Below are 23671 nucleotides of genomic sequence, written 5' to 3' on the forward strand. Positions count from 1 at the left end.
TTAAAAAGTCAGCCAAAGGAAACAAAATAAAAAAAACAGGCTAGGAGCTCAGCATTTCCAATGGTGTAAATAAAAGTCATTCCTCACCTCCTACATCTTTACACTGTGTCAACAACTGAGTCAGATGAAACTGTTCCGGGTGATTAAGAAGGAAATATTTTGAAGACTAATGAAAATGTAATAACAACATTACCCATTGATCCTTTGGGACAAGGCACTGCTGCAGGTAGTCCAAACTTGGTTCGAGGCCACCAGATCTCTGCCTCCATGGCTCGTGGGCAACTGTCATAAATCACTGAAGGGAAAATAAACAGATATGCAAAATGCGGGATGCAGTTAAAGCTGTAGCGAAACCAAAAATAAATTACTTCCCCACCACATTAATTAACCATGCCCATAAAAACTGCTGGTCCTAGGCATCAGTGTTTCTACATAAAAATCAAATATAGACCAAGATTTTGAGTTTGTTCCGATAATATATTGAACAAATGCGCACTCTTTACATTAACACATTAAATATTAAATGTCTTGAAAAAAATTAGAGTAATCAGTCATTGAACATTGTTGAAATATTTCTGCTAAAGGTGCATCTTTGATATGTCCAACTGTGTTGTGGTTCAAAGAACGTATTTGAAAAGACAGCATTTCATCTCAATATGTGTTATGTGGATTCAATAAGAATGCATATCGTTAACATTTCTGAATTATCTTCACAAATCACACCAAATTCAATAACGACTTTAGCCGGTGATTAAAGACACCAGGTCCGACACTGCTATACACTCTTGCTTTATGGCCAAGCACGTTGGCATCATTTTAAAGTAAACTTTCAAGCTTCAGCTCTACCTACTTTTCTTGTTGTTCTGTGTTATATTGTAAAATAAGGTTTTAAATTTTGCAACTGGCAAACTTTTCATCAAGTATCTCTGAGTAGTTGTGAAATTATAAGTAACAGCTATTATCAGTCCGCATTAACCTCCCTTGCAACCCCCCCCCCCCGCCGCCCTCGGCCACCCGCCCCCAAAAAAACAACTAAGTAAAAGAAACTTCACAGTTACTCCTTTTCAGGTAACACAATAGCAAGTGTGAGGCTATAAAAATATCTCTGATTTAAAGTCCAAGCTGTTTTGACACACTTGTGTGCGTGCCAACTATGAAACAGCTCTATTAGTTTCACACTGTGCAGTAAACATCTCAACTGTGGACCCAACTGCAGTCTTGCATTCAAGTGCAGAATTATAATGCAATCTCTAAGTTAGACACATCTAGTAAGCCAGGAGCAAAAAAAAGGTCAAGTTCTCTGGTCTACAGTGCACCTTCCATTCGACCACGTGGTCAAGCTTTCAACCAGCAAGTCCTGCACTCTGGAAGTCACTTCGTCAACCTTTCCACCTCACTTCCTCCGTCTCCACCTTCAAAACCCACCTCTTTAGGCCACCTACCCCCAAACATCTCTCCCTCTTCCTGCTTAGTTCCCCAACCTCTCTGTAAAATACTTTAGGATGTTTCATCACTCTACTGGTCCTTCTTCGTGAGTGAGCCTTGACATCCAGCAAGTTATTCAATCATGGGGCTATGATAAGCTGAGCTCCATCCTATAAATGTTTCTATCTTCGGGCAGTACATTGTGTTACAGCAACTTATAAAATGTAGGATGACGTAGGACAATGACCTCCAAGAATGAGGACTGTAATCCTTTCAATATGCATAAAAATGTTATTGTCACTATCTGGCCAAATGCACACTTTTTCTATTGCATTTATGATCGAGTCATTCTTTATGGCAATTAAGCAGACCCATACATTAATCGCCTCCCTCAGTCCCCATTAGTTTCACTGCAGTGCCATGCAGAAATTCAGGCCCTGATTTTAACTCCCTCGCACCCACCCTCCAACCCCAACCCCACCCCCCACCCACCTCCCCCTCCCCCTCCCCCTCCCCCTCCCCCCCCGTTGGGTAGAATCCGGCCAGATTGGCAGTTAAAATGAGGCCAGTCTTTTAACCCCTCTGATCCCTCCGCCTTACCGCCATATCCCAATCTTAACTGGCTCTTTTGAGCAGGCGAGCGGGACACCTGCAGGAAGGCAATGAAATAAACAAAAGAAGAAAGGTTCAGAAACAGCTGAAAACGTTGCAACAAATCTTACTGTAAAGCCCTTGAAAAGCATTTACATACAGACATGTTGCTGACTAAGAAATATCAGAGGCAGGAAGCAATGGGTAATGGTTGATGGGTGATTTTGTGACTGGCAGGCTGTTTCCAGTGGGGTTCCACAGGGCTCGGTACTGAGTTCCTTGCTTTTTGTGGTATATATCAATGGTTTAGACTTGAATATAGGGGGATGATGAAGAAGTTTGCAGATGATACAAAAATTGGTTGTGTGATTGATAAGAAGAAATCTGTAGACTACAGGAAGATATCAATGAACTGGTCAGGTGGACAGAACTGTGGCAAATGGAATTCAATCCGAAGAAGTGTGAGGTAACGCATTTGGAGAGGGCTAACAAGGCAAGTTAAATGGTAGGACACTGAGAAGTGTAGAGGAACAAAGGGGCCTTGGAGTGCATGTCCACAGATCCCTGAAGGTAGCAGGCCAGGTAGATGAGGTGGTTAAGAAGGCATACGGTGACTTTATTAGCCAAGGCATAGAATACAAGAGCAGGGAGGTTATGTTTGAACCGTAGAAATTACTAGTTAGGCCACAGCTAGAGTAGTGTGTGCAGTTCTGGTCACCGCATCACAGGAAAGATGTGATTGCACTAGAGAGGGTACGGAGGAGATTTACGAAGAGGTTGCCTAGACTGGAGAATTTTAGCTATGAGGAAAGATTGGATATGCTGGGTTTGTTTTCTTTGGAACAGGGGAGGCTGAGGCAATACCTTATTGAGGTGTATAAAATTATGAGGGGCCTAAATAGAGTGGATGGGAATGATCTATTTCCCCTAACAGATGGGTCAACAACTAGGGGGCATAGATTTAAAGTAATTGGTAGGAGGTTTAGAAGGGATTTGAGGCAAAATATTTTCACCCAGAGGGTGGTGGGGGTATGGAACTCACTGCCTGAAAGGGTGGTTGAGGCAGAAACCCTCACCAATTTAAAAAAGCACTTAGATATGCACTTGTCATAACCGACAAGGCTACAGACCAAGAGCTGGAAAGTAGCATTAGGCTGGATAGCTCTCTGTCGGCTGGCGAAGACACGAAGAGCCAAAATGGCTACCTTCCTTACTGTAAATTTCTATGCTTCTATGAGCAACACTGGGAAAACTGTGTGGACACCTAAATAACATAATTGGGGGAAACATTTTAAATGATTAATACCAAATTAGTTTCAGACACCGGCACAAAACCTGACCATAAAATTGGATGGAGTAGACATCTGACACAATGGAGCTCTGTCCATTTTTTGAATAATTTCTCTTCATTAATTGGGCTACACGCTAGTATTTCACCATTCCATGGTACAGATTACTGCAGGTTTTCAAGTAGATGTTGTTTGTATTATTTTACCCAATCCTTTGCTCACTCAGTACCCACATACGAGTGACTGCGATAAGGTGTAGGAATCTTCCTTGATTTCTTTCTACCCCGAGCCCAGTGATGCTGAAACCCAATTGCAAAGTCATAACTGCTGCCCCAGCTAACTTGGTGTGGACCAGGGATCATTATCCTGGTCTGTATAGCTCAATATTATACCAGGCTGTGGATTTATCCACCAAACCATCGGGGGACTTAGACAGCTAATTGAGTATTTAGGCTTAAAATCCAATCACACATAAACTCACCTTCACAACCGTTGGTGAAGACTTCTGCAAAAGGATTGTCACAGCGGTCACACTGCCCCCCGATCACACCAGGTTTACACTGACATTGTCCTGTTTCCATATCGCACGCGCGGGCAAGCGAACCAATTGAGTAACAGTCACATGGGTGGCAGGCATTGCTTCCTGGAGGCCAGTAGTGGTTTTCCTAAATAAAATGATACGTTATTATTTTAGAGCTGTGTAACCAACACTGCGAAATAGAGACAGACACTAATTTTCTTCCTGCATTTTCCCTTTTTTCTCTCTTGATATATGAGCACAGACCATTCATTGTGAGTGGGGCAGGTAACCCATTCCCAAGCCTTTCTAAATATCACTCTCGAGTTGGTCTCTACGAGAGGCACAAAAGTGTCCCATGATAAATCACCTGTTGACTTAGCCTTCTTGTATTTGGGGAAACTTCCATTCGTCCTTTTTTTCTGACAGGAAAATGCAATGTGTGAAACTATGGGCGTCAACCCACCTTCTACCACTCTGAGGGACTGTGGGTTGCCAAGGCCCTAAGGTCTGGAATTCTCTCCCTAAATCTCTTAGCCTCTCTAACTCCCTGCCCTCTTTTAAGATACTCCTTAAAACCTGCCTCTTTGACCAAGCTTTTAGTTATCTGTCAACTGTGGCTCAGTGAGTAGCACACTCGCCTCTGAGTCAGAAGGTTGTGGGTTCAAGGCCCACTCCAGGGACTTGAGCACAAAGGAAAATCTAGGCTGACACTGCAGTGCAGTGCTGAGGGAGCACTGTAGTGTTGGAGGTGTCGTCTTTCGGATGAGACGTTAAACTGAAGTGGACGTAAAAGATCCCATGGCACTATTTCAAAGAAGAGCAGGGGAGTTATCTCCGCTGTCCTGACCAATATTTATCCCTCAATTAACAGATTATCTGGTCATTATCACATTGCTGTTTGTGGGAGCTTGCTTGTGCATAAATTGGCTGCCGCATTTCCCACATTACAACAGTGACTACACTCCAAAAGTACTCCATTGGATGTAAAGCGCTTTGAGACATATGGAGATCGCGAAAGGAGCTATATAAATCCAAGTCTTTCTTTATATTTCCTTATGTGGTTCGGTGTCAAATTTTGTTTGATTAAGCTCCTGTGAAGTGCCTTGGGACATTTTTACAACATTAAAGGTGTTATATAAATACAAGTTGTTTTGTTGAAATGTAATGCTCCACCATACTGCATAGCCTCAGGTTTTATAGACATATATATATATACAAAGGTACATCCTCCGAAATCCAGAAACCTCGGGACCAAGGTCATTCCGGTTTTCGGAACAGAAATCCGACGAGCCGAATCCGGAAACCCCTGGGCCGGGTTTCGGGTATCTCCGGATTTCGGAGACAGGGACAGCAGCTGCAGGGGTGATTCCGGCCCCGAGGCCGACAGGGACAGATGCTGTGGGTGATTCGGGCCCTGATGCAGCGGGGACAGCGGCTGAAGGGGGCGGGCAGGGCATTGAGACCCAGATGCCGGCGGGGGAAGGGATTCGGACCCGGACACTGATGGGGATACGTGAGGATTGGGGGAGTTGGGGGGGGGGGAGGCGGGGAAAGAGGGATTGACTTCCGGATGCCGACGGGGACATGGGGGTTAGGGGATTGAGGCCCGGATGCCAACAGGGTCAGCGGCTGTGGGGTGATTCAGACCCTTTTGCCGATAGGGACATGGAGCAGTCCAACAGCAATCCAGCGGTCGGCACCTTGGATTTGTGGGTGCCCGTGGATTCAGAGTGCCTCTTGTGTCTTTTGCAGTGTGTGAGTTGTTTGGGAGTGCCGGTGAGTGTCTGTTTTTTGGGAGTGTTGTTTGTACAGGTTTCACTGTGCAGTGCTGTGCTGTTGGTGTTTGGCATTGGTGTGCTGTTTATATCACTGTTGTGAGGGGAATGTCCGGTTATTGGAACGGATTCCGGATTCCGGTTCTTGACTCGTGCGATCGCCACGGTGTTGGGTTTTTGGAACTCCGGATTTCGGAGGTTGTACCTGTATATATATTATTCTAAATTTCAGCAGCTATACATCGGAGGAAATGTACTCAGCAGAAACTCTTACAAAATGGCTCAGGAATATTTGTCTACACACAGTCAGGTTGCCACTAAAAAGAACTAAGTATCCTCCAAATTTTGGATGAATCATACCACACTGCTACACAGCTGCTGGGGCCGGGTGGCGAAATTGCCCTGTGATGGGAGGCGAAATTACCTTGCGCCCGGTTTGGGGCGCATAACTTAAATTATATGACGGTTAATTGCCGACCCTGACATGGAATTGCCTCTTAAGAGGCAAAAAAATGTTTGCGGCGGTAACCAGGCATCTGCGGGGCAGTCACTGCGCGTTCGCGGGGCACGACACTCATCGCCGTGCTAATCTGCCGCAGCACGCTGATATGTCATAACGTCCCTCCCCTTCTTTTAAAGGGGAGGGCCGTTGCGAACTCTGCAGTCATCAGCCACCACAGCCTTTCGACCCGAGAAGCTGCCGGTGGAATCGCCACACACCAACCTCGCATCCCGCAGGGCAATTTCCCCAGCGGGATGCAAAGGGATCGGCGCAGGGCGATATGGGGTCGGCGTGCACGGTGATGACGTCATCGCTGTGCATGCGCCGTGCCGGTGTGCTAATTGCAGCGCGCGTCGCAAACCACATTTCGCGCTCCGAGCCCCGGGGCAATGCTCTGGCCGCCGTGCCCGTGCGTTAGTGCATCTCCTCCCGGAGGCGCTAATGGGCCTTTCCCAGAGGGGCAATTCTGGCCCCCTGGGGTTCCACAAAGTAACCCTGTAGGTGGGAATATACGGGAAATTAATAGTTTCAAAGTCAATACGTGGCAAATATCTGGGGGTAAATATTTATCATTCATGGTACATACCCTCAAGGTAATATTGCACTTTAAATAAAAAGGGAACATTTGCTTGAATGTTTTGTCAAAGCTCTACCTAATTAGTGTTATTGGTGATGTGGCACAATTAACGACATTTTCTCAGGGTTTACTAGGTGATCTCACATGAAGATGAAAAGGAATGAAGCGGCTGGAACAGTTTTTCAATGGAACTTCAAAATATCAAATGTTCCTCTCATAAGAACATAAGAATTAGGAACAGGAGTAGGCCATCTAGCCCCTCGAGCCTGCTCCGCCATTCAATAAGATCATGGCTGATCTGGTCGTGGACTCAGCTCCACTTACCCGCCCTCTCCCCGTAACCCTTAATTCCCTTATTGCTTAAAAATCTATCTATCTTTGACTTGAAAACATTCAATGAGCTAGCCTCAACTGCTTCCTTGGGCAGAGAATTCCACAGATTCACAACCCTCTGGGAGAAGAAATTCCTTCTCAACTCGGTTTTAAATTGGCTCCTCCGTATTTTGAGGCTGTGCCCCCTAGTTCTAGTCTCCCCCACCGATGGAAACAACCTCTCTGCCTCTATCTTGTCTATCCCTTTCATGATTTTAAATGTTTCTATAAGATCACCCCTCATCCTTCTGAACTCCAAGGAGTAAAGACCCAGTCTACTCAATCTATCATCATAAGGTAACCCCCTCATTTCTGGAATCAGCCTAGTGAATCGTCTCTGTACCCCTTCCAAAGCTAGTATATCCTTCCTTAAGTAAGGTGACCAAAACTGCACGCAGTACTCCAGGTGCGGCCTTACCAATACCTTATACAGTTGCAGCAAGACCTCCCTGCTTTTGTACTCCATCCCTTTCGCAATGAAGGCCAACATTCCATTTGCCTTCCTGATTACCTGCTGCACCTGCAAACTAACCTTTTGGGATTCATGCACAAGGAGGGAGCGGCCGCGTGGCCTAATGTATAAGGCGTCTGACTTCGATTACAACCGCAAAGTTATCAGAAAATTGCAGGTTCGAGTCCTACGGCGGTCAACTTAGCTCGCTACGTGAAATTTTACTCAAAAGAGTTTCATGCACAAGGACCCCCAGGTCCCTCTGCACCACAGCATGTTGTAATTTCTCCCCATTCAAATAATATTCCCTTTTACTGTTTTTTTTTCCCCCAAGGTGGATGACCTCACACTTTCCGACATTGTATTCCATCTGCCAAACCTTAGCCCATTCGCTTAACCTATCCAAATCTCCTTGCAGCCTCTACACAACCCGCTTTCCCACTAATCTTAGTGTCATCTGCAAATTTTGTTGCACTACACTCTGTCCCCTCTTCTAGGTCATCTATGTATATTGTAAACAGTTGTGGTCCCAGCACTGATTCCTGTGGCACACCACTAACCACTGATTTCCAACCGGAAAAGGACCCATTTATCCCGACTCTCTGCTTTCTGTTCGCCAGCCAATTCTCTATCCATGCTAATACATTTCCTCTGACTCCGCGTACCTTTATCTTCTGCAGTAACCTTTTGTGTGTCACCTTATCGAATGCCTTTTGGAAATCTAAATACACCACATCCATCGGTACACCTCTATCCACCATGCTCGTTATATACTCAAAGAATTCCAGTAAGGTAGTTAAACATGATTTCCCTTTCATGAATCCATGCTGCGTCTGCTTGATTGCACTATTCCTATCCAGATGTCCCGCTATTTCTTCCTTAATGATAGTTTCAAGCATTTTCCCCACTACAGATGTTAAACTAACCGGCCTATAGTTACCGGCCTTTTGCCTGCCCCCTTTTTTTAAACAGAGGCGTTACATTAGCTGCTCTCCAATCCGCTGGTACCTCCCCAGAGTCCAGAGAATTTTGGTAGATTATAACGATTGCATCTGCTATAACTTCCGCCATCTCTTTTAATACCCTGGGATGTATTTCATCAGGACCAGGGGACTTGTCTACCTTCAGTCCCATTAGCCTGTCCAGCACTACCCCCCTAGTGATAGTGATTGTCTCAAGGTCCTCCCTTCCCACATTCCTGTGGCCTGCAAATTTTGGCATGGTTTTTGTGTCTTCCACTGTGAAGACGGAAGCAAAATAATTGTTTACGGTCTCAGCCATTTCCACATTTCCCATTATTAAATCCCCCTTTTTATCTTCTAAGGGACCAACATTTACTTTAGTCACTCTTTTCTGTTTTAAATATCTGTAAAATCTTTTACTATCTGTTTTTATGTTTTGTGCAAGTTTACCTTCGTAATCTATCTTCCCTTTCTTTACTGCTTTTTTAGTCATTCTTTGCTGTTGCTTAAAATTTTCCCAATCCTCTAGTTTCCCACTAACCTTGGCCACCTTATACGCATTGGTCTTTGATTTGATACTTTCCTTTATTTCCTTGGTTATCCACGGCTGGTTATCCCTTCTCTTGCCGCCCTTCTTTTTCACTGGAATATATTTTTGTTGCGCACTATGAAAGAGCTCCTTAAAAGTCCTTCATTGTTCCTCAATTGTGCCACCGTTTAGTCCTTGTTTCCAGTCTACTTTAGCCAACTCTGCCCTCATCCCACTGTAGTCTTTTTTAAATTAATTTTTCAACAGTGTTGATAAACATATTGCTGGGAGGTATTCCAATCTCAGTTAGTCTTATTTGGACTCTTGCGGCGTATCTCCATTTTGGGCTGATCCAGACACCTCTGCTACCCATTCCAGGTGGGAACAGGGACTGGTGATACCTGATACTGTGCTGTAAAATCAACAGCCAAATAGTAAAATCCAAAATAACATTTCAGATGTTAAACTTCAAACGCCATTTATCCCAGCCTGTGCTTGACAAGATTGGGATTCTTTTTTGTGACTGTTTGAGTCCACAATGTTGAAAGTTATGCTCAATTTGATCCGTCTTATATTCCTCAATGTGTAAAGTACTATATATTAAATTGTAATAAGAAAACAACTTTGCCCCTACATTATCAAACAGCAACAGTAATAATCTCCTGTATAAATCATACTGATGTGCAGGTTTGTGATGATCGGACAGACAAATCAAAACCCCACTACTTCTCAGTTCAGTGGAATTGCTCCAAGAGATTAAAGAGCTGTTGCACCTTTACTATTTTGGCTTCAGAATGTGGGAATCTTAAGTGGCAGCTTTGGCTCAGTAGTAAGAATCTCACCTTTCAAGTCAGAAGGTCGTGCTTTCAAGTCCCACTCTCGGACCTGAGCACATAATCCAGGCTGGCTGAGAGTGTGCTGTATTGTCGAGGTGTTGGCCTTTGCATATGCAATTGAGAGGACTAATGCCTGTTTGAGGCCCCCTGTGCAAAATTGGGTTGCCATGGGCGCCAATCCAGCGGCATTCAGGAAAACTTGGTCTACATGCGGCCTAACCAGCAATGCAATTTTTCTCTCTGTTCTTTCACCATTTGATTTGCATACTGTGGGTCATACACATCACCACCATGAATCTCATTCCCAAAGCCCAGTGGCTTGGCAAGTACCTATCTTGGGTGCCAGGCCGCTGGCCCAGCCGAAACCCTCCCTAGTGGCTCAGTGGAGCAAAGCTAAATAATTGCTGGCTCTCTCCCCTTTAAATGAGGGGAGACACGTGGTGACGCACATGCGTACTCTAGTCCCGCCCCCACTTCCACCCTTCTAGAGTACTTACCGCCGCACTTCCACCCCATTATGACCGACTTCTGGTCCACTCCAAATAAATTGCCAAAGAGCTGAGTTTCGCCAAAGAGGCCACCTCATATGACGCAGCAGTAACAACAACTTTAAAACAGTTGGTGAGCCAGCTTACTGGCGGGGGTGAATTTCGGCCCCCTAAAGTCCACTTTACGTTTTAAAAGTTTGAGTTACACCCAATGCATAATTCTTTTGACGGAGATAATTACTATTGAACGCAAACCCTGTGCTCAAAGTAATGGAGGAAATCCAGTATGCAGCAACTGTTCATGTGAAGTTGTTTTCTGAATGTCTGACCGTCAGGCTTTAACTGCTCAGATCTTATTCCTCACCTTGCACCTGCATTCTCCAGAGGTCTTGTTACAGTCGGCATCAAACCCATTGCTTATATCACAGTTACAGGGTCCACAGATAGGATGCCCCCACCATCCTTTGGGACAAGGCTGATCAATCCTACAAGGGGAAAATGCAAATTGGTGAATAGTCAAATATTCAGACTGTTATCATTTGAAAACCAAAATCAATACTGATATCCCATTAACAACATGTGTTTGAAGAAAATCCCCGCACATGAGGCTGGGGAAAATGATATTTTCTTTGTAACTACATGAGAAGCTCTGATGTGTACTGCACAGCAGAGAGTTATATGGGTTTCCATCCATGAGTCCTCTGGGATTCAGGGTTATTCGAAATGCACCAAGGGAGTACTGTGGATAAGTGGTGTAATGTATGCACCTGTGAGCACGCTCAAAGGTTTGTAGAGCTGTTGCATTGTGAGTAGATGTTCACGAAACTCAAGAAAACCCCAGTCAGTTGGGTCTAAGTCATCTTCGATGGGGTAAGCAGTTGTGAGCCTAGTGAATAAATTGGTAATGTGTAGTGTGATTGTTAAACCTTTGTTAATAAACCAACTAGTTCTTAATAGCAATGTGTTGCTATGAATTCTTCAGCAAAGAACCCATGAAGCAAATACATTAGAGGTGGGCGAGATAGTCCAAAGATCTTTTCTTGCCTGAAACTGTTACTCTGTTTACAATGTTAAGCTGAGTCTTCAATCTCAGTTAGGTCATCAGTGAAAGACAGACTCTGTAGTCCCACACAGCCGATGAGTTGGCTGTTATATAGAAAAACCGTGCATGCACTGAATTTTGAATGGCCCACACAGCCCATTAAAGGGGCCACTCGGGCCTAAAAAATTTCAGGGAACATTGATGCCAATATCATTTTGATAGTGTATCATAGAGTCTACCCACCAGTCATCACTCAAGGCTCCTTGTTAGTAAAGGGTAGAATCCATATATAAAAATATTGGTTAGTATAATTCACCAAATGAAAAAATACAAACACCTTAAGAGTCCAGCTATGACAACAACTTAGCACAGACGTTACTTACTTGGTCTCGCAGTACTGTCCAAAGTAGTTCACCGAGCAGTCGCAGGTGTAGCCATGTGAAGAACTGGGCTTGCGGCTACACACAGACAGATGTTCACAAGGATTTAGGGAGCAGACATCCTTACAGTCCTCACCATAGTAACCTAGAAAAAATTGGAGATTTCCCATGAATGCTGTGCTCAAATGGCCTACTCCTGCTCCTATTTCTTACGTTCTTATGTGCTCTTTAGATCTTTATAGCATTTCATAGAATAGCTTAAGCATCATTCTCACTGTGCATGTCAACCTAACTGGCTTGTAAAAACTCAGTTGTTTTTGCCTTAAAACAAGCTGAGAAGGCACTCGGGTTGTCCTCACTGAACAAATAAAGGATGAATCAAATGAGAGTATTTTTAGATCCAATTTTGGAAGAGAAAATAAATAATATATGGGACATCACTAAGGGAAGTACGTAACATTCATATTACTTACTACTGGAATGTCTTTCTCCTTCCAATCTTCAAAGTGGCGAACAGAATGCAATTCTATTCTTTGAAATTTATAGTTTGCCAGTCAACAGGGACCGAAATAAACTAAACTGGACACTTGGATTTCCACAGAACATTGCTCGACTAAGGTCAGTCATTGACTGAAATTCAATACCGGCTAATTTGAGTGAGCAAGTACCACTTTATACATTATTCTGAATAGCAATGTGACAACATAATGATACCCACATGTTTAACGGTTTTTATGGTAACAAATCTAGAGATTATAGTGGGATGGTCTTTGGGATGTGAAACCTAGAAAATCACTATATTGAATCCCATGAGCACACCTTAGTGTTTTAAGACCTAAAGAGAATCACACAGGCTGTAAAATGCTGAGCTCCTGGGTTACTGAAGTGATGTAAATCTTTACCTGGGTCACAGCTGCAGGAGTAGCTATCCCAGTCATCACTGCAGTAGCTGCTCGTAGGACATGGGCTGGAGTCACAGGGATCAGGAATGCTGCAGCCTCTCTCCACATTCACCTTCACAGCGTGGTTTATATTCAATGCCAGTGCCGTGGATGGCGTCTCACCAATTCGGACCCCCTGAGGAAGGAATTATTCATTTTACAGTTGTTTACAGAAGCAACTAAATGGTTTGCATCTGTTTAGCATCATTCTCTGCACAGACGCATTATGATTACATGTTTTTCCTGAATTTCCACACTTGGCATCAAATTGACACATCAGTTGGGTTTCCTTTCAGTAGCAGCTGTGAACTATAATTTTGATAACTGAAGCCAGCTGTTAAAGGAAGCTCGCTAGCTTTATAGCCGCATATTTCTGCAGGAATCTAAAGATGCTCTTTACATCGGTGTGGGAGCACAAGGAGTGGAACAATGATCTCACAACCAGAGAGTTTGGTTTTATTTCCCAGGATTCACAGACAGTCAAACTCTCCAACTGTCAACTGGGTAAGGTTCACTTCGCTCTGACAGGCTATGGAATCGCAGTATTCCAGCTTACAAAACAAGAGCGGCAGGTCCCAGACAAAAGCACACCTGTGTACCTGACATGAAACAACTGCCAGGTAACACTGATGATGACCAGAGAATGGCAAGCAACCCTGGAGGGCAAATTCACTGATCCCGCACTCTCAGCAGAGAATCAATGCTGTTGGTCAATCTCTGACCCACACTCCCTTCCTAACAACTCCCTGCTGTGAACTTACCTTATAAGGTCTGAGCCTGAATAGTGAATGTCAGTCTGCTATTCAACCATAAGGGCCCACATCTAAACATCAACACGTGTGCAGTTCCAGCAAAGGCTTGCAGGAGAGCATCAAAGTCAAGCTAATTTTTCACCTCCTAAACCTGAGGATGCTAGGGCTAGTTGTTGGTTAATTGCCACCTTGGCTCATATCAGCAAACTCAACACAGACCAGAGATTGAATCCGAGATCTTCTTGGTTTCTATGGCTCTGTGCTGCTCCGCATGGTGCAGTTACCTACTGAGCTATTATGGGGGGTTTGGGGCCCAGGGGCAGCACGGGCCAGCCCACACTGCAATATGTGTGCGCACTAGGTTACGTGCAGCAGAGCTGGTCTCCAGTCGTCTTGGTTAATCCTTGGCACTGGACCAAGACCTAGCTCTGTCAAGCCCATGTGGTGGCTGGTGTGCAACAGCCACCACACGTTAAAAAAAATCCAAACACAGGTATCTTCCACCCTTCAACATGTAGTTCGGGACCTGGAAAATTAGGTCCTTCATTGAAATACCTGTGAACTCATCCCTTTTTGGCATGGAAGCAAGTCATCAATACTAGGGACTGCCTATGATGGCGATGATGATATTATGGGGAGAGAAGCTCACTGAGCAGTTTTAATTCTGAATGTAAATGTAACACCAGAAAACACTCGTTGATCCACAAGATTATCTGAGGAAACAAATACCTGCAAGCTTAAGACATTGGAAACCATCAATCATATCAGCAGCACAGTGACCAGTCACCCAGCTCCTTGCTCTACCTGTATACATCCACGGATCCCATGAAGAACACTGCCATCATTTCCCGACACTCCACCCAAGCTGATTGTTTTCAGCTTCAGCCCGTGCAGTTCATTCCCAATTTCCACCATTGTCTGTGAAGTGGATGGAACGAGAATTCAACATGTAACTTATCACAAGATTCACAATTTTAAAATAAAGACAAATAGATTGGTTCATAGCTATACATGGTCTTCTATTCTGAGTTGTCAATTAAGTCAGATGTGTCGTTTTTTTTTTACTCATTCACAGGATGTGGGCGTCGCTGGCAAGGCCAGCATTTGCTGCTCATCACTAAGTGCCCTCGAGAAAGTGGTGGCGAGTCGCCTTCTTGACAAGTGAATGGCTTGCGAGGCCATTTCATAGCTCAGCTCAAAGTCAACCACATTGCTGTGGGTCTGGAGTCACATATAGGCCAGGCCAGGTAAGAACGTCAGATTTCCTTTCCTAACGGACATTAGTGAAGCAGATGAGTTTTATGGTCACCATTACAGATACTAGCTTTTTATTCCAGATGTATTTAAATTTTAATTTCCCAGCTGCCGTGGTGGGATTTGAACTTCTGTCTCCAAATTATTAGTCCAAGCCTCTAGATTATTGGTCCAGTAACACTACCACGCTGCTACCGCTCCTGTTTTGCTCATCTTAAAACAAAAAGGCAGTTCATGAAACCTTTAGTATAATGCTAAGTGCTCTGAGCTGCTTAACTGGATCTCACCAGATGATTATGAATTTGTCCTGATTCATATCAGTTCACATTAGGATACATGTTATAAAAGGTGGCGAAAGTTCTCTCTGTTTGATGACTGTTAAGGACACTATGCGATATATTATGGGGCTATCTCAAACTGGTCCCTCATGCACTAAATTGTAGTGTCACTCAGAGGTGCCACAGGGATGGCTAGCATGGGAAAATGGAAAAACAAATCAAGAACTTTGAAGTTACAGATGCTCTTCTGAAGTTGGTCGAGACTAGGGGGAGTTCTAACTCATGCCTGATTTCTAAGCACTGGATGCTGAGATGGGACAAATGATCTATTTCTCAGCACTGACCTTTGATGAGCATAACAATTCATGGCTTAAAACAAAAGTCACAAACTATCACGCTGCATAAAAAGGGTGGTGTTTTCAGTCACTCCGAAACTTCCATTCTGTCAGCAACAGGGCCGAGGAATGACAGTAAAAGGCAGGAGTTTCTTTTCTGCTGAAGTTTAGAAATGTTTCTGATGGCGAGTTGTTAGATTGTGCACATTGTTTACACGGCATTGTGTTAGTGACGGGGACAAGGGTCTGATTCTCCCGGTGCTCGAAGGAGGGAGAGATGATGCATCTGAGGGATGGATTTTCGGGCTTCAGCCGGGGCGGTAAGCACTTCCGGGCAGGCAGCCAGCTTCCAGCGCCCCGCGGGACTTTTGGTGCCGGTTTCGACGGGGCGCAGAGCATTACCGCCCGGAAGAAGTGAGCCAATGTGCAACACCCCTGCTTGCGACACCAGCTTGATTTTTGGCTACCGTCCTGTTGCATATGCAATAACTCAATTGGCTTAGTACCGTGAACTCAATCAGGTGCGACCTGACTCTACTTTATTAGCTCTCAAAAAGATTAAACACGGAGGCTTTCTTTATATACAAGCGCTGCATGTATATGTCTGTGGCCCAATGACCTCCGAAGGTCGCTCCCCCTGGTGGCAGGTAAACCCAGGCATACATACATTACACGCCCAACCCTTAGTGCTCCATAGAGCGCTGTGCTGGGACTGCCTGTGAAAGTGGGCGGTCCGAGCTGTAGCGGCTGCAGTGAGGTAAGTACTGTCACCCTCAGGCGAGTGTAATTGTATTTTTTTGTGATTTATGTTGTGGTGGCGTGAGGTATTTATTGGGAATGTTTTTGGTGTTTTCTTTGCCTCCCAGGCCTCTCTTACAGCGCTCCGAGGCCGGCTGTTTAGCTCAGGATTTTTGCTTGCTCAGCTGGCCTAGCGCTCTAAGAGAGGTGTGTAACGCCTCCCTTAGCGCTCCACATCACACTCTAGGCCCAGCTGATGAATTTTGCTGACTGAGGTGCAAATTGTTCCCGGGCACAAACTTTACTGTCCCAAAATGACCAGAACCGAAAACCCAGCCCCTCATGCTTTAGTTACTGGTGTGCAACTTGGGGTCCTAACAATAAACTTTACTGAGCTCTTTAGACATTTTCGTTGCTCAGTAACTTCTAGTGCAAAAGCTGATATCCAGATTCTGAGTATTTAGATTTTAAATGATTTAAAGTTTTTATTCAAATGTTTATCTCTGCTTATGACCATCTCTTGTATTTTTATAATTCATTGCATTTTCCAACTCCTGACATGAAATCAGTATCAATATTTCATTAAATTAAAAAAACATTTGTGACATGTCACTTAAGTAGATACTTTACTGAGTTATAAGATATCAATCATCCAGAAGCAATCTATGCTTTTAACTTGCGCAGTAATTATCGAACAACAAGCACCAGCAGACTACGAGCTGTTTAAATGCGATTTTTCCTTATCCTTTCTTCATATGTTGCAAGGACAGAATGGGAAGTGAACAATGCTTACAATAATCCCTGAATTTCAAAGATTAGTTTTGAATTTTGCTAATGTTTGTAACACTACCTCAAAGCTTCACCCCTAATCAAAGTCAGCTGTGGTCCAAATGCACGTGTCTGTGTGACAGTAAGGCTCTCACCTGCATTAGGAAGATATTCAATCAAAAATGTTCCATACATACACAGAAACACATCTTGATGAAGCATTTCAAGCAGCAGAGGTGAAGTAAATGGTGGCTCAAGTATAGAAACCTGGGATTTTTGTGTGTGTGCGAGGGTGTGTGTGCGAGGGTGTGTGTGTGTGTGTGAGAGAGTTTGTGGGTGTGGGGGGGTTGTTGGTGTGTGTGGGTGTGAGGGTGTGTGTGTGTGTGTGTGTGTGTGTGTGTGTGTGTGTGTGGGTGTGGGTGTGGGTGTGGGGGGGTTGTTGGTGTGTGAGGGTGTGAGGGTGTGTGTGGGTGTGGGTGTGAGGGTGTGAGTGTGTGTGGGTGTGGGTGTGGGGGGGTTGTTGGTGTGTGAGGGTGTGAGGGTGTGTGTGGGTGTGGGTGTGAGGGTGTGTGGGTGTGAGGGTGTGTGGGTGATGTACGTGGGGTGGGTCGCACACAGGGGGGGGCGGCACGGGGGGGGGGGAAATGTGGGTGTGTGTGTGTGTGTGAGAGTTTGTGGGTGTGGGGGTTTTGTGGGTGTGGGGGTTGTTGGTGTGTGTGGGTGTGAGGGTGTGTGTGGGGGTTGTTGGTGTGTGTGGGTGTGAGGGTGTGTGGGTGTGAGGGTGTGTGGGTGATGTACGTGGGGTGGGTCGCACACAGGGGGGTGGCACAGGGGGGGGGCGTGTGTATATGTGGGTGAGGGTGTGTGTGCGAGGGTGTGTGTGTGTGTGTGTGTGGGTGTGGGGGGGTTGTTGGTGTGTGTGGGGGTTGTTGGTGTGTGTGGGTGTGAGGGTGTGTGTGGGTGTGAGGGTGTGTGTGGGTGTGAGGGTGATGTACGTGGGGTGGGGCGCACACAGGGGGGGCGGCACGGGTGGGTGTGTGTGTGTGTGTGTGTGTGTGTGTGTGTGAGAGTTTGTGGGTGTGGGGGTTTTGTGGGTGTGGGGGTTGTTGGTGTGTGTGGGTGTGAGGGTGTGTGTGGGGGTTGTTGGTGTGTGTGGGGGTTGTTGGTGTGTGTGGGGGTTGTTGGTGTGTGTGGGTGTGAGGATGTGTGTGTGTGTGAGGGTGTGTGGGTGTGAGGGTGTGTGGGTGATGTGCGTGGGGCGCGCACAGGGGGGGGGCGCGTGCGGGGGGGTGTGTGGGTGTGTGTGTGTGTGTATGTGTGTGTGTGTGTGTGTGCGCGCGCGTGTGGCGGGGTTGGATCCTCTGGTGGTCAGTTAGTTTTTCATGCTATATGGCCAGGGTGTCCAAGATGAAGCTTATGAATCGACTGTGGCCTGCAAGTTCTTTTACCTGCTCCATCGTTCTTTCTGTGCTTTGTGGGTAATACTGACTTTCAATATCAGCTCCTTAAAATTCCCAGATCTGGTGCATTAAAAACTGATGCTCCCTCATTGGATTTAGACAAGTGAAGGAGGGGTCTTTTTGTATCAACGAAGAAAGAGTCTTTACCCACCTTCCTGGCGGAAGAAATGTAAAGAGTTGAGGCTAAAGCTTTGCAACGGACACACAAGTAGTGGTAGCATCAATAGCTAGAGTATCAGAGCCGGATGAAAAGCCCAAAAAGTTATTAGCAGAGGCTGAGCAGGTAGTGGAAGGGGATGGTGGAGGAACAGACCAGACGAGGTGATGAAGTGAAAAGCAAAAATGGTAAGTGGGTTGAGGTTCTTTGTGTATGGGTGACTTGGATTTTTAGTGTATGGAGACATGATTTAATCTTCACTGTAAAAGGGAAACAGTGCATTGACCCCAAATTTGCAGGGGCTTGGCACCTTGAAATACTTCAGCAAAAGACATTATTTGTGTGCAAATTAGTTAGTGTTGACTTTAGATCTTTTGGGAATTTTATAATGACGACAACACCTCAATTCTATTTATTTATGTCCTTGCCCCTCCTGTTTTGAAGGCAGTTAACTCGTACTGGGATTAGGTTCTTTAAGCACCTATGCAGTACCTCACTCAACTGATCATTCTTCACGAGTGAGCGTGGACACTAAAGTATCATTTGATTATTCATCATGGAAGTCATCAGTGTGAAGACCATCTCCTTACTCGGGATCTCTGTGCGCACACACACACACACACTTCCGACAAGGATTGAGACACAGAATCAGCTGTAAGAGTCCTCTCGGATTATTCCCTGACCCAGGGTCACTCAGGTCGACCACAATTTCCCTGCTGTTTCCTCGGAGAACGTTGGCAAACTTAGCAACGCCCAGGAGCTGAATATGGAACATGCCTGAACTGTATAGTTCAGTTCCATAATCATGGAGTACGGGCACTCACTCAATCATTAGGGGACTCCCCAATTTACAAGTTACATTTTTACGGACAGCTTTTATTGCAAACTAATTGAAATTTTCCTCCTTCCCTCCAAAAACATTAAATTGCAAAGTTTGAAATAGCTTTTCATACGACAGTCATTACCTGGTGATGTCCATAGTCGATAGACATGAGAGCCGTGTATTTTGTTTCTTTGCCATCTTTGGAACTTTTAAGTTCCAGTTGCAAGTGATGCCAATCACCATCATTCACTTTGATTTGGTCCATAGTCAGTGCTGTGACCCGGCTGCTCGAGCGATACACACTCAGCATCACATTTCCCTCACTGAGCTGAAAAGAAAGTGATATCACTGTTAAACATATCGGATAAAAAAACAAAACAAAAAACGCAACCTGCACTAAACAACACCACCACCCTATGGCCCCAAGTTTCCACATGATTTGCTCCTGATTTTTAGGAGCAACTGGTGGAGAACAGAGTATCTTAGAAATCGCAATTCTCCACATTTAAGTTTTCTGCAGTTCTAGTCAGGTAGAACAGTTTCACTTTTGAACAGAATTTTTTTTGACGCCTGATTTGAAAGTTTCCACAGTGAAAACGTACTCCAAACTAACTTAGAATGGAGCAAGTGAAGATTTTTGTAGGCCTGAAAAAACCTTGTCTACACATTAAAAAATCAGGCGCAGGTTACAAATTAGGCGTCGGGAACGAGGTGGGGGGGGGGGGGGGGAGGGGGGGAAGGGAAGTCATTAAATTCTACAATAAATCCTTAGTTATACTTATACAAATATTATACAAATAAATCCAACCTGAATAAAAATTTATAAGCAAAGAAAAGATTAAATAAACCATCTTCCTACCTGTGTGAAAGTGCTTCAGGCAGGCCTTTCAGGCAGCGGTTTGCCGTCGGGACCGACCGACGACAGGGGGAGGGAGGGAGAAGGCTGCAGGAAGCCTCATTACTTGAGGCAGCCGTTCCCGACGGCAGGGGGGGGGGGGGAGGCAGTGAGAAGGCTGCAGGAAGCCTCAGAAGTTCAGGCAGCCGTTCCCGACGGGCCCGACGGACGGCAGGGGGAGAAAGCTGCAAGAAGCCTCAGTGCTGATCATGGAAGGGCAATGTGGTTTTATTAAAAAATGTTAAACATTGAACAGCTACAAAGAATTTGAATAGTCTCAAACAAGTGCATGTGTCCCGTTTATCACAGTCGATCTTTAATTACCGAATGCACTCCCACACCCTCACACACAGAAATATCAAGAAAATTAAAATACAAGCCTTTGCAAGGGTTCAATAAACAAATTTTCACTTTTTCTGCAGCACTTTTTAAAATGGCCGAGTGCCAATGTTTCCTTCGCACTGCGCGTGCGCGAACGCTCCAACGTGCACGCGCAGGGTTGCCGGCACGAAAAAAACTCATTTAAATGATACCCGCCCCCTCCAACTTACAAAATCGGTGCGAGTGGTAGGCTCTGCCCCCACAAAGCGCTCGAGAATAGCGCGTTTTTTTTCAGGCGCCGTTCTCGGCGCGAAAAACGGGCGCCCAGCTCGGAGGGGCACCTGTTTTGCCGCGTGTGGAAACTTGGGGCCTATATTTCTATAGCGCCTGTAACGAAGTAAAGCATCCCAAGGCACTTCACAGGAGTGCTATCAAACTTGTTATGGAGCATTATGGACTGGTTGGGCCGAATGGCCTGTTTCTGTGCCGTATATCCTATGTAAAACAACATTTGACACCAAGCCACATAAGGAGATATTAGGACAGGAAAGTGGTAGGTTCTAAGGAGTGTCGTAAAGGAGGAGAAAAGGCTAGAGAGGCGGAGAGATTTAAGGAGGTAATTCCAGAGCTTAGGGCTGAAGCAGCTGAAGGCACGGCCGCCAATGGTGGAGTGACAAAAATCAGGGATGTGCAAGGTGCAAAAATCGGACAGACGAGGCCATGGAGGGATTTGAAAACAAGGGTAAGAATTTTTAAATCGAGGCGTTGCCAGACCAGGAGTCAATGTAGATCAGCAAGCTCATGTGCGAGTTAAGGTACAGGTAGCAGTTTTGGATGAGCTCAAGTTTACGGATGGTGCAACATGGGAGGCCGGCCAAGAGAGCATTGAAACATTGAGTCTCGAGGTAACAAATGAATGGATGAGGGTTTTAGCAGCAGATGAGCTGAGACAGGGGCAGAGTTGGGCGATGTTACTGAAGTGGAAGTAGGTGTTCTTGGTGATGGAGCGGATATGTGATCGGAAGCTCATCTCGGGGTCAAGTACGGCACCAAGGTTGCGAACAGTCTGGTTCAGCGTCAGACAGTTGCCAGGGAGAGAGATGTAGTCGGTGGCTGGGGAACTGAGTTTATGGCGGGCACCAAAGCCAATGGCTTCAGTCTTACCAATATTTTGTTGGAGTAAATTTCTGCTACTGGGTGTCGGAGAAGCAACATGGCAGTTTGAGAGAGGTGGTCATGAGTTAGAGCTGGATGTCGTCAGCGTACACGTGGAACCTGACGTTGTGAATCGAGCAGACAACTGACATGCTGACATTGACATTCTGTTGCCTGGAACGCTCTGGAGGAGCTCTGCAGACTCGGCTGAACGAGTCTCAAGGTTTATGGTAGTCTGCTGCATGCTGCACAACCTTGAGGGCATCATGAGGGAACAGCCCTTGCTACCACCTATCAGGTGAGAAGCTGAGGAGCAGGAGCACGACGGGGAGGTGGAGGAAGAGACGACGAAGGAAGAGGAGAGCGCAGGAGAGGAGGAAGGAGGAAAGAGGAAAGATTTAGCCTAGACAGCCCCTTTCTGCCCAGGCTATACGTGAAGAACTAATTCAAGTGCGATACCAGTAACCTCAATCCCAATTCCCCAACAATCCCACACTCCTTACCTTCCCTCTGTCACAGACCATCATATCGTTCTCTTGGCCATAATGCAAAAATAAAAGCCAGCACAAAATACACAAGCCAAACCAAATTTATGAATGAAATCATGCCTTATTACATACAAAATTAAACTAATCACCCTTGTGCATTCCCTTAGCGCTCGTCTTCCGTGTGCCTTTCCCTGTCCTCGTGTTCCTCCGCAGCGCTACCCCAGTGGCTGCAGCATGGCTGGTGAAAGGCCACTGACTTTCTGTGGGGGACACTGCAGATGGAGGCTGACCTCGAGCAGCTCGGAGCCCAGAAGGCCCGGCTTCAGACTACACCATCTCGGCCTGGGCATCAACAGTCTGGACTGGCTGATTGACGGACAACAGCAAGGGGAGTGATAGTGGTGAGAGGACGAATGCTGTTATTCAGAGAGAGGACAGCAGCTTCATTCTCCACGGAGCCACTGCCCCTCCCCCATGGCGGCGCCTCAACAATCCAAGAAATCTGTTGGAGGACAGTTTACTGGATTGCTGTGACACCCTGCAAGCCCCTTTGAACACTGATATCCACAGCCATGACGGCAGCAGTCTGAGCTTGCATGGGAGCAAGCTGACCTTTCGTGACTGCAGTCTGAGCTGGGAATGCACTTATGCTGTAATGGAATCTGAGGCACCGGCCATTAGACGCTGCATCATGGTTGGTTTTACAAGTGTGTCGATGGAGTTGGCCACCAGTTCCATGCTGGAAAGGATGGGTTCCAAGCTCTGTGCAAAGCCCTGAGCCAAGTTGGTACCGAACTCCTCCATGCTCCTAGACATTGATCGCAGGATTCTTGGCAGGCTTGTCAATGCACCAAGCATTTTGTTGTATCACCCATCAGCATTCTTCTGTAGCCTGGTCCATCGAAATCCTCATCCGAGTCCTCTACAGCAAAACCCTCTGGTGAGCTGGCACCTGCGCTACCCGTGACCCCTGCTCTGGCTCAAGCGCACTTGTGCCCAGTGTCTCAGCCTCTACGCTATGCTTTGAGATACGCGCAGTGTCTGTATCTGAGCAAGTGGCTGAGAGTGTGAAATCAAGTGATGACGTGTCTTCATCATTACTGTGTTCTTGGTTCTTCCTCCACTGCCTGGGAAGTTTGCAGTTCTTGGGTATCTGAAAGGAAAAAGGGACAAAGGTAGGGTTGTGGTGAGGGAAGAGGACAAAGGAAGAAATGCATGCTTACACCATCTGCAGCTGGTCAGTCAGAAACGATTGTGGATTGAGGGGGAAGTGGGATGTGAGAAAGAGGATACGGTATGAGGATATCATCTTTCATGGATTCAGCCCCGCCGCTGGCCACGCCCTCAGCAATGGCCTTTTCCATAATGGCCAGCATCGTCTCCTCCATGGGAGTTAGAACATGTAGGCGTGCCTGTCCTCCTCCAGTTAGTTCTTGCTGCCTCTGGTTGTGCGCCACCTTCTCCTGCACGAGAGGGGGAAGTGTGTCAATGAGTGCGGTGCAATATGTTTGGGTGATGAGGCTATCATGGTTGAATAGCTGGCAACGTGTGCAAGCTGTGAGTTGTG

At 45.9% G+C, this 23671-nt stretch overlaps 1 protein-coding gene across 2 annotated transcripts in view; it reads right to left on the bottom strand.

Moving 5' to 3' along the window:
• celsr2 (cadherin, EGF LAG seven-pass G-type receptor 2) overlaps positions 1–23671 on the bottom strand; it is a 329991-nt gene that overhangs the window by 52846 nt on the left and 253474 nt on the right. For both annotated transcript variants that reach the window (XM_070858973.1, XM_070858972.1), the window contains exons 10-16: positions 19388–19573; positions 14237–14350; positions 12642–12816; positions 11743–11884; positions 10682–10802; positions 3787–3970; positions 194–295 (exon numbers count right to left, since the gene is read on the bottom strand). In XM_070858973.1, coding sequence (XP_070715074.1) covers positions 194–295; positions 3787–3970; positions 10682–10802; positions 11743–11884; positions 12642–12816; positions 14237–14350; positions 19388–19573 — 1024 coding nt within the window. The remainder of the gene's footprint in view (positions 1–193; positions 296–3786; positions 3971–10681; positions 10803–11742; positions 11885–12641; positions 12817–14236; positions 14351–19387; positions 19574–23671) is intronic.

The sequence above is a fragment of the Pristiophorus japonicus genome, chromosome 17, assembly GCF_044704955.1.
Source record: "Pristiophorus japonicus isolate sPriJap1 chromosome 17, sPriJap1.hap1, whole genome shotgun sequence".
Taxonomy (NCBI): Eukaryota; Metazoa; Chordata; class Chondrichthyes; family Pristiophoridae; genus Pristiophorus; species Pristiophorus japonicus.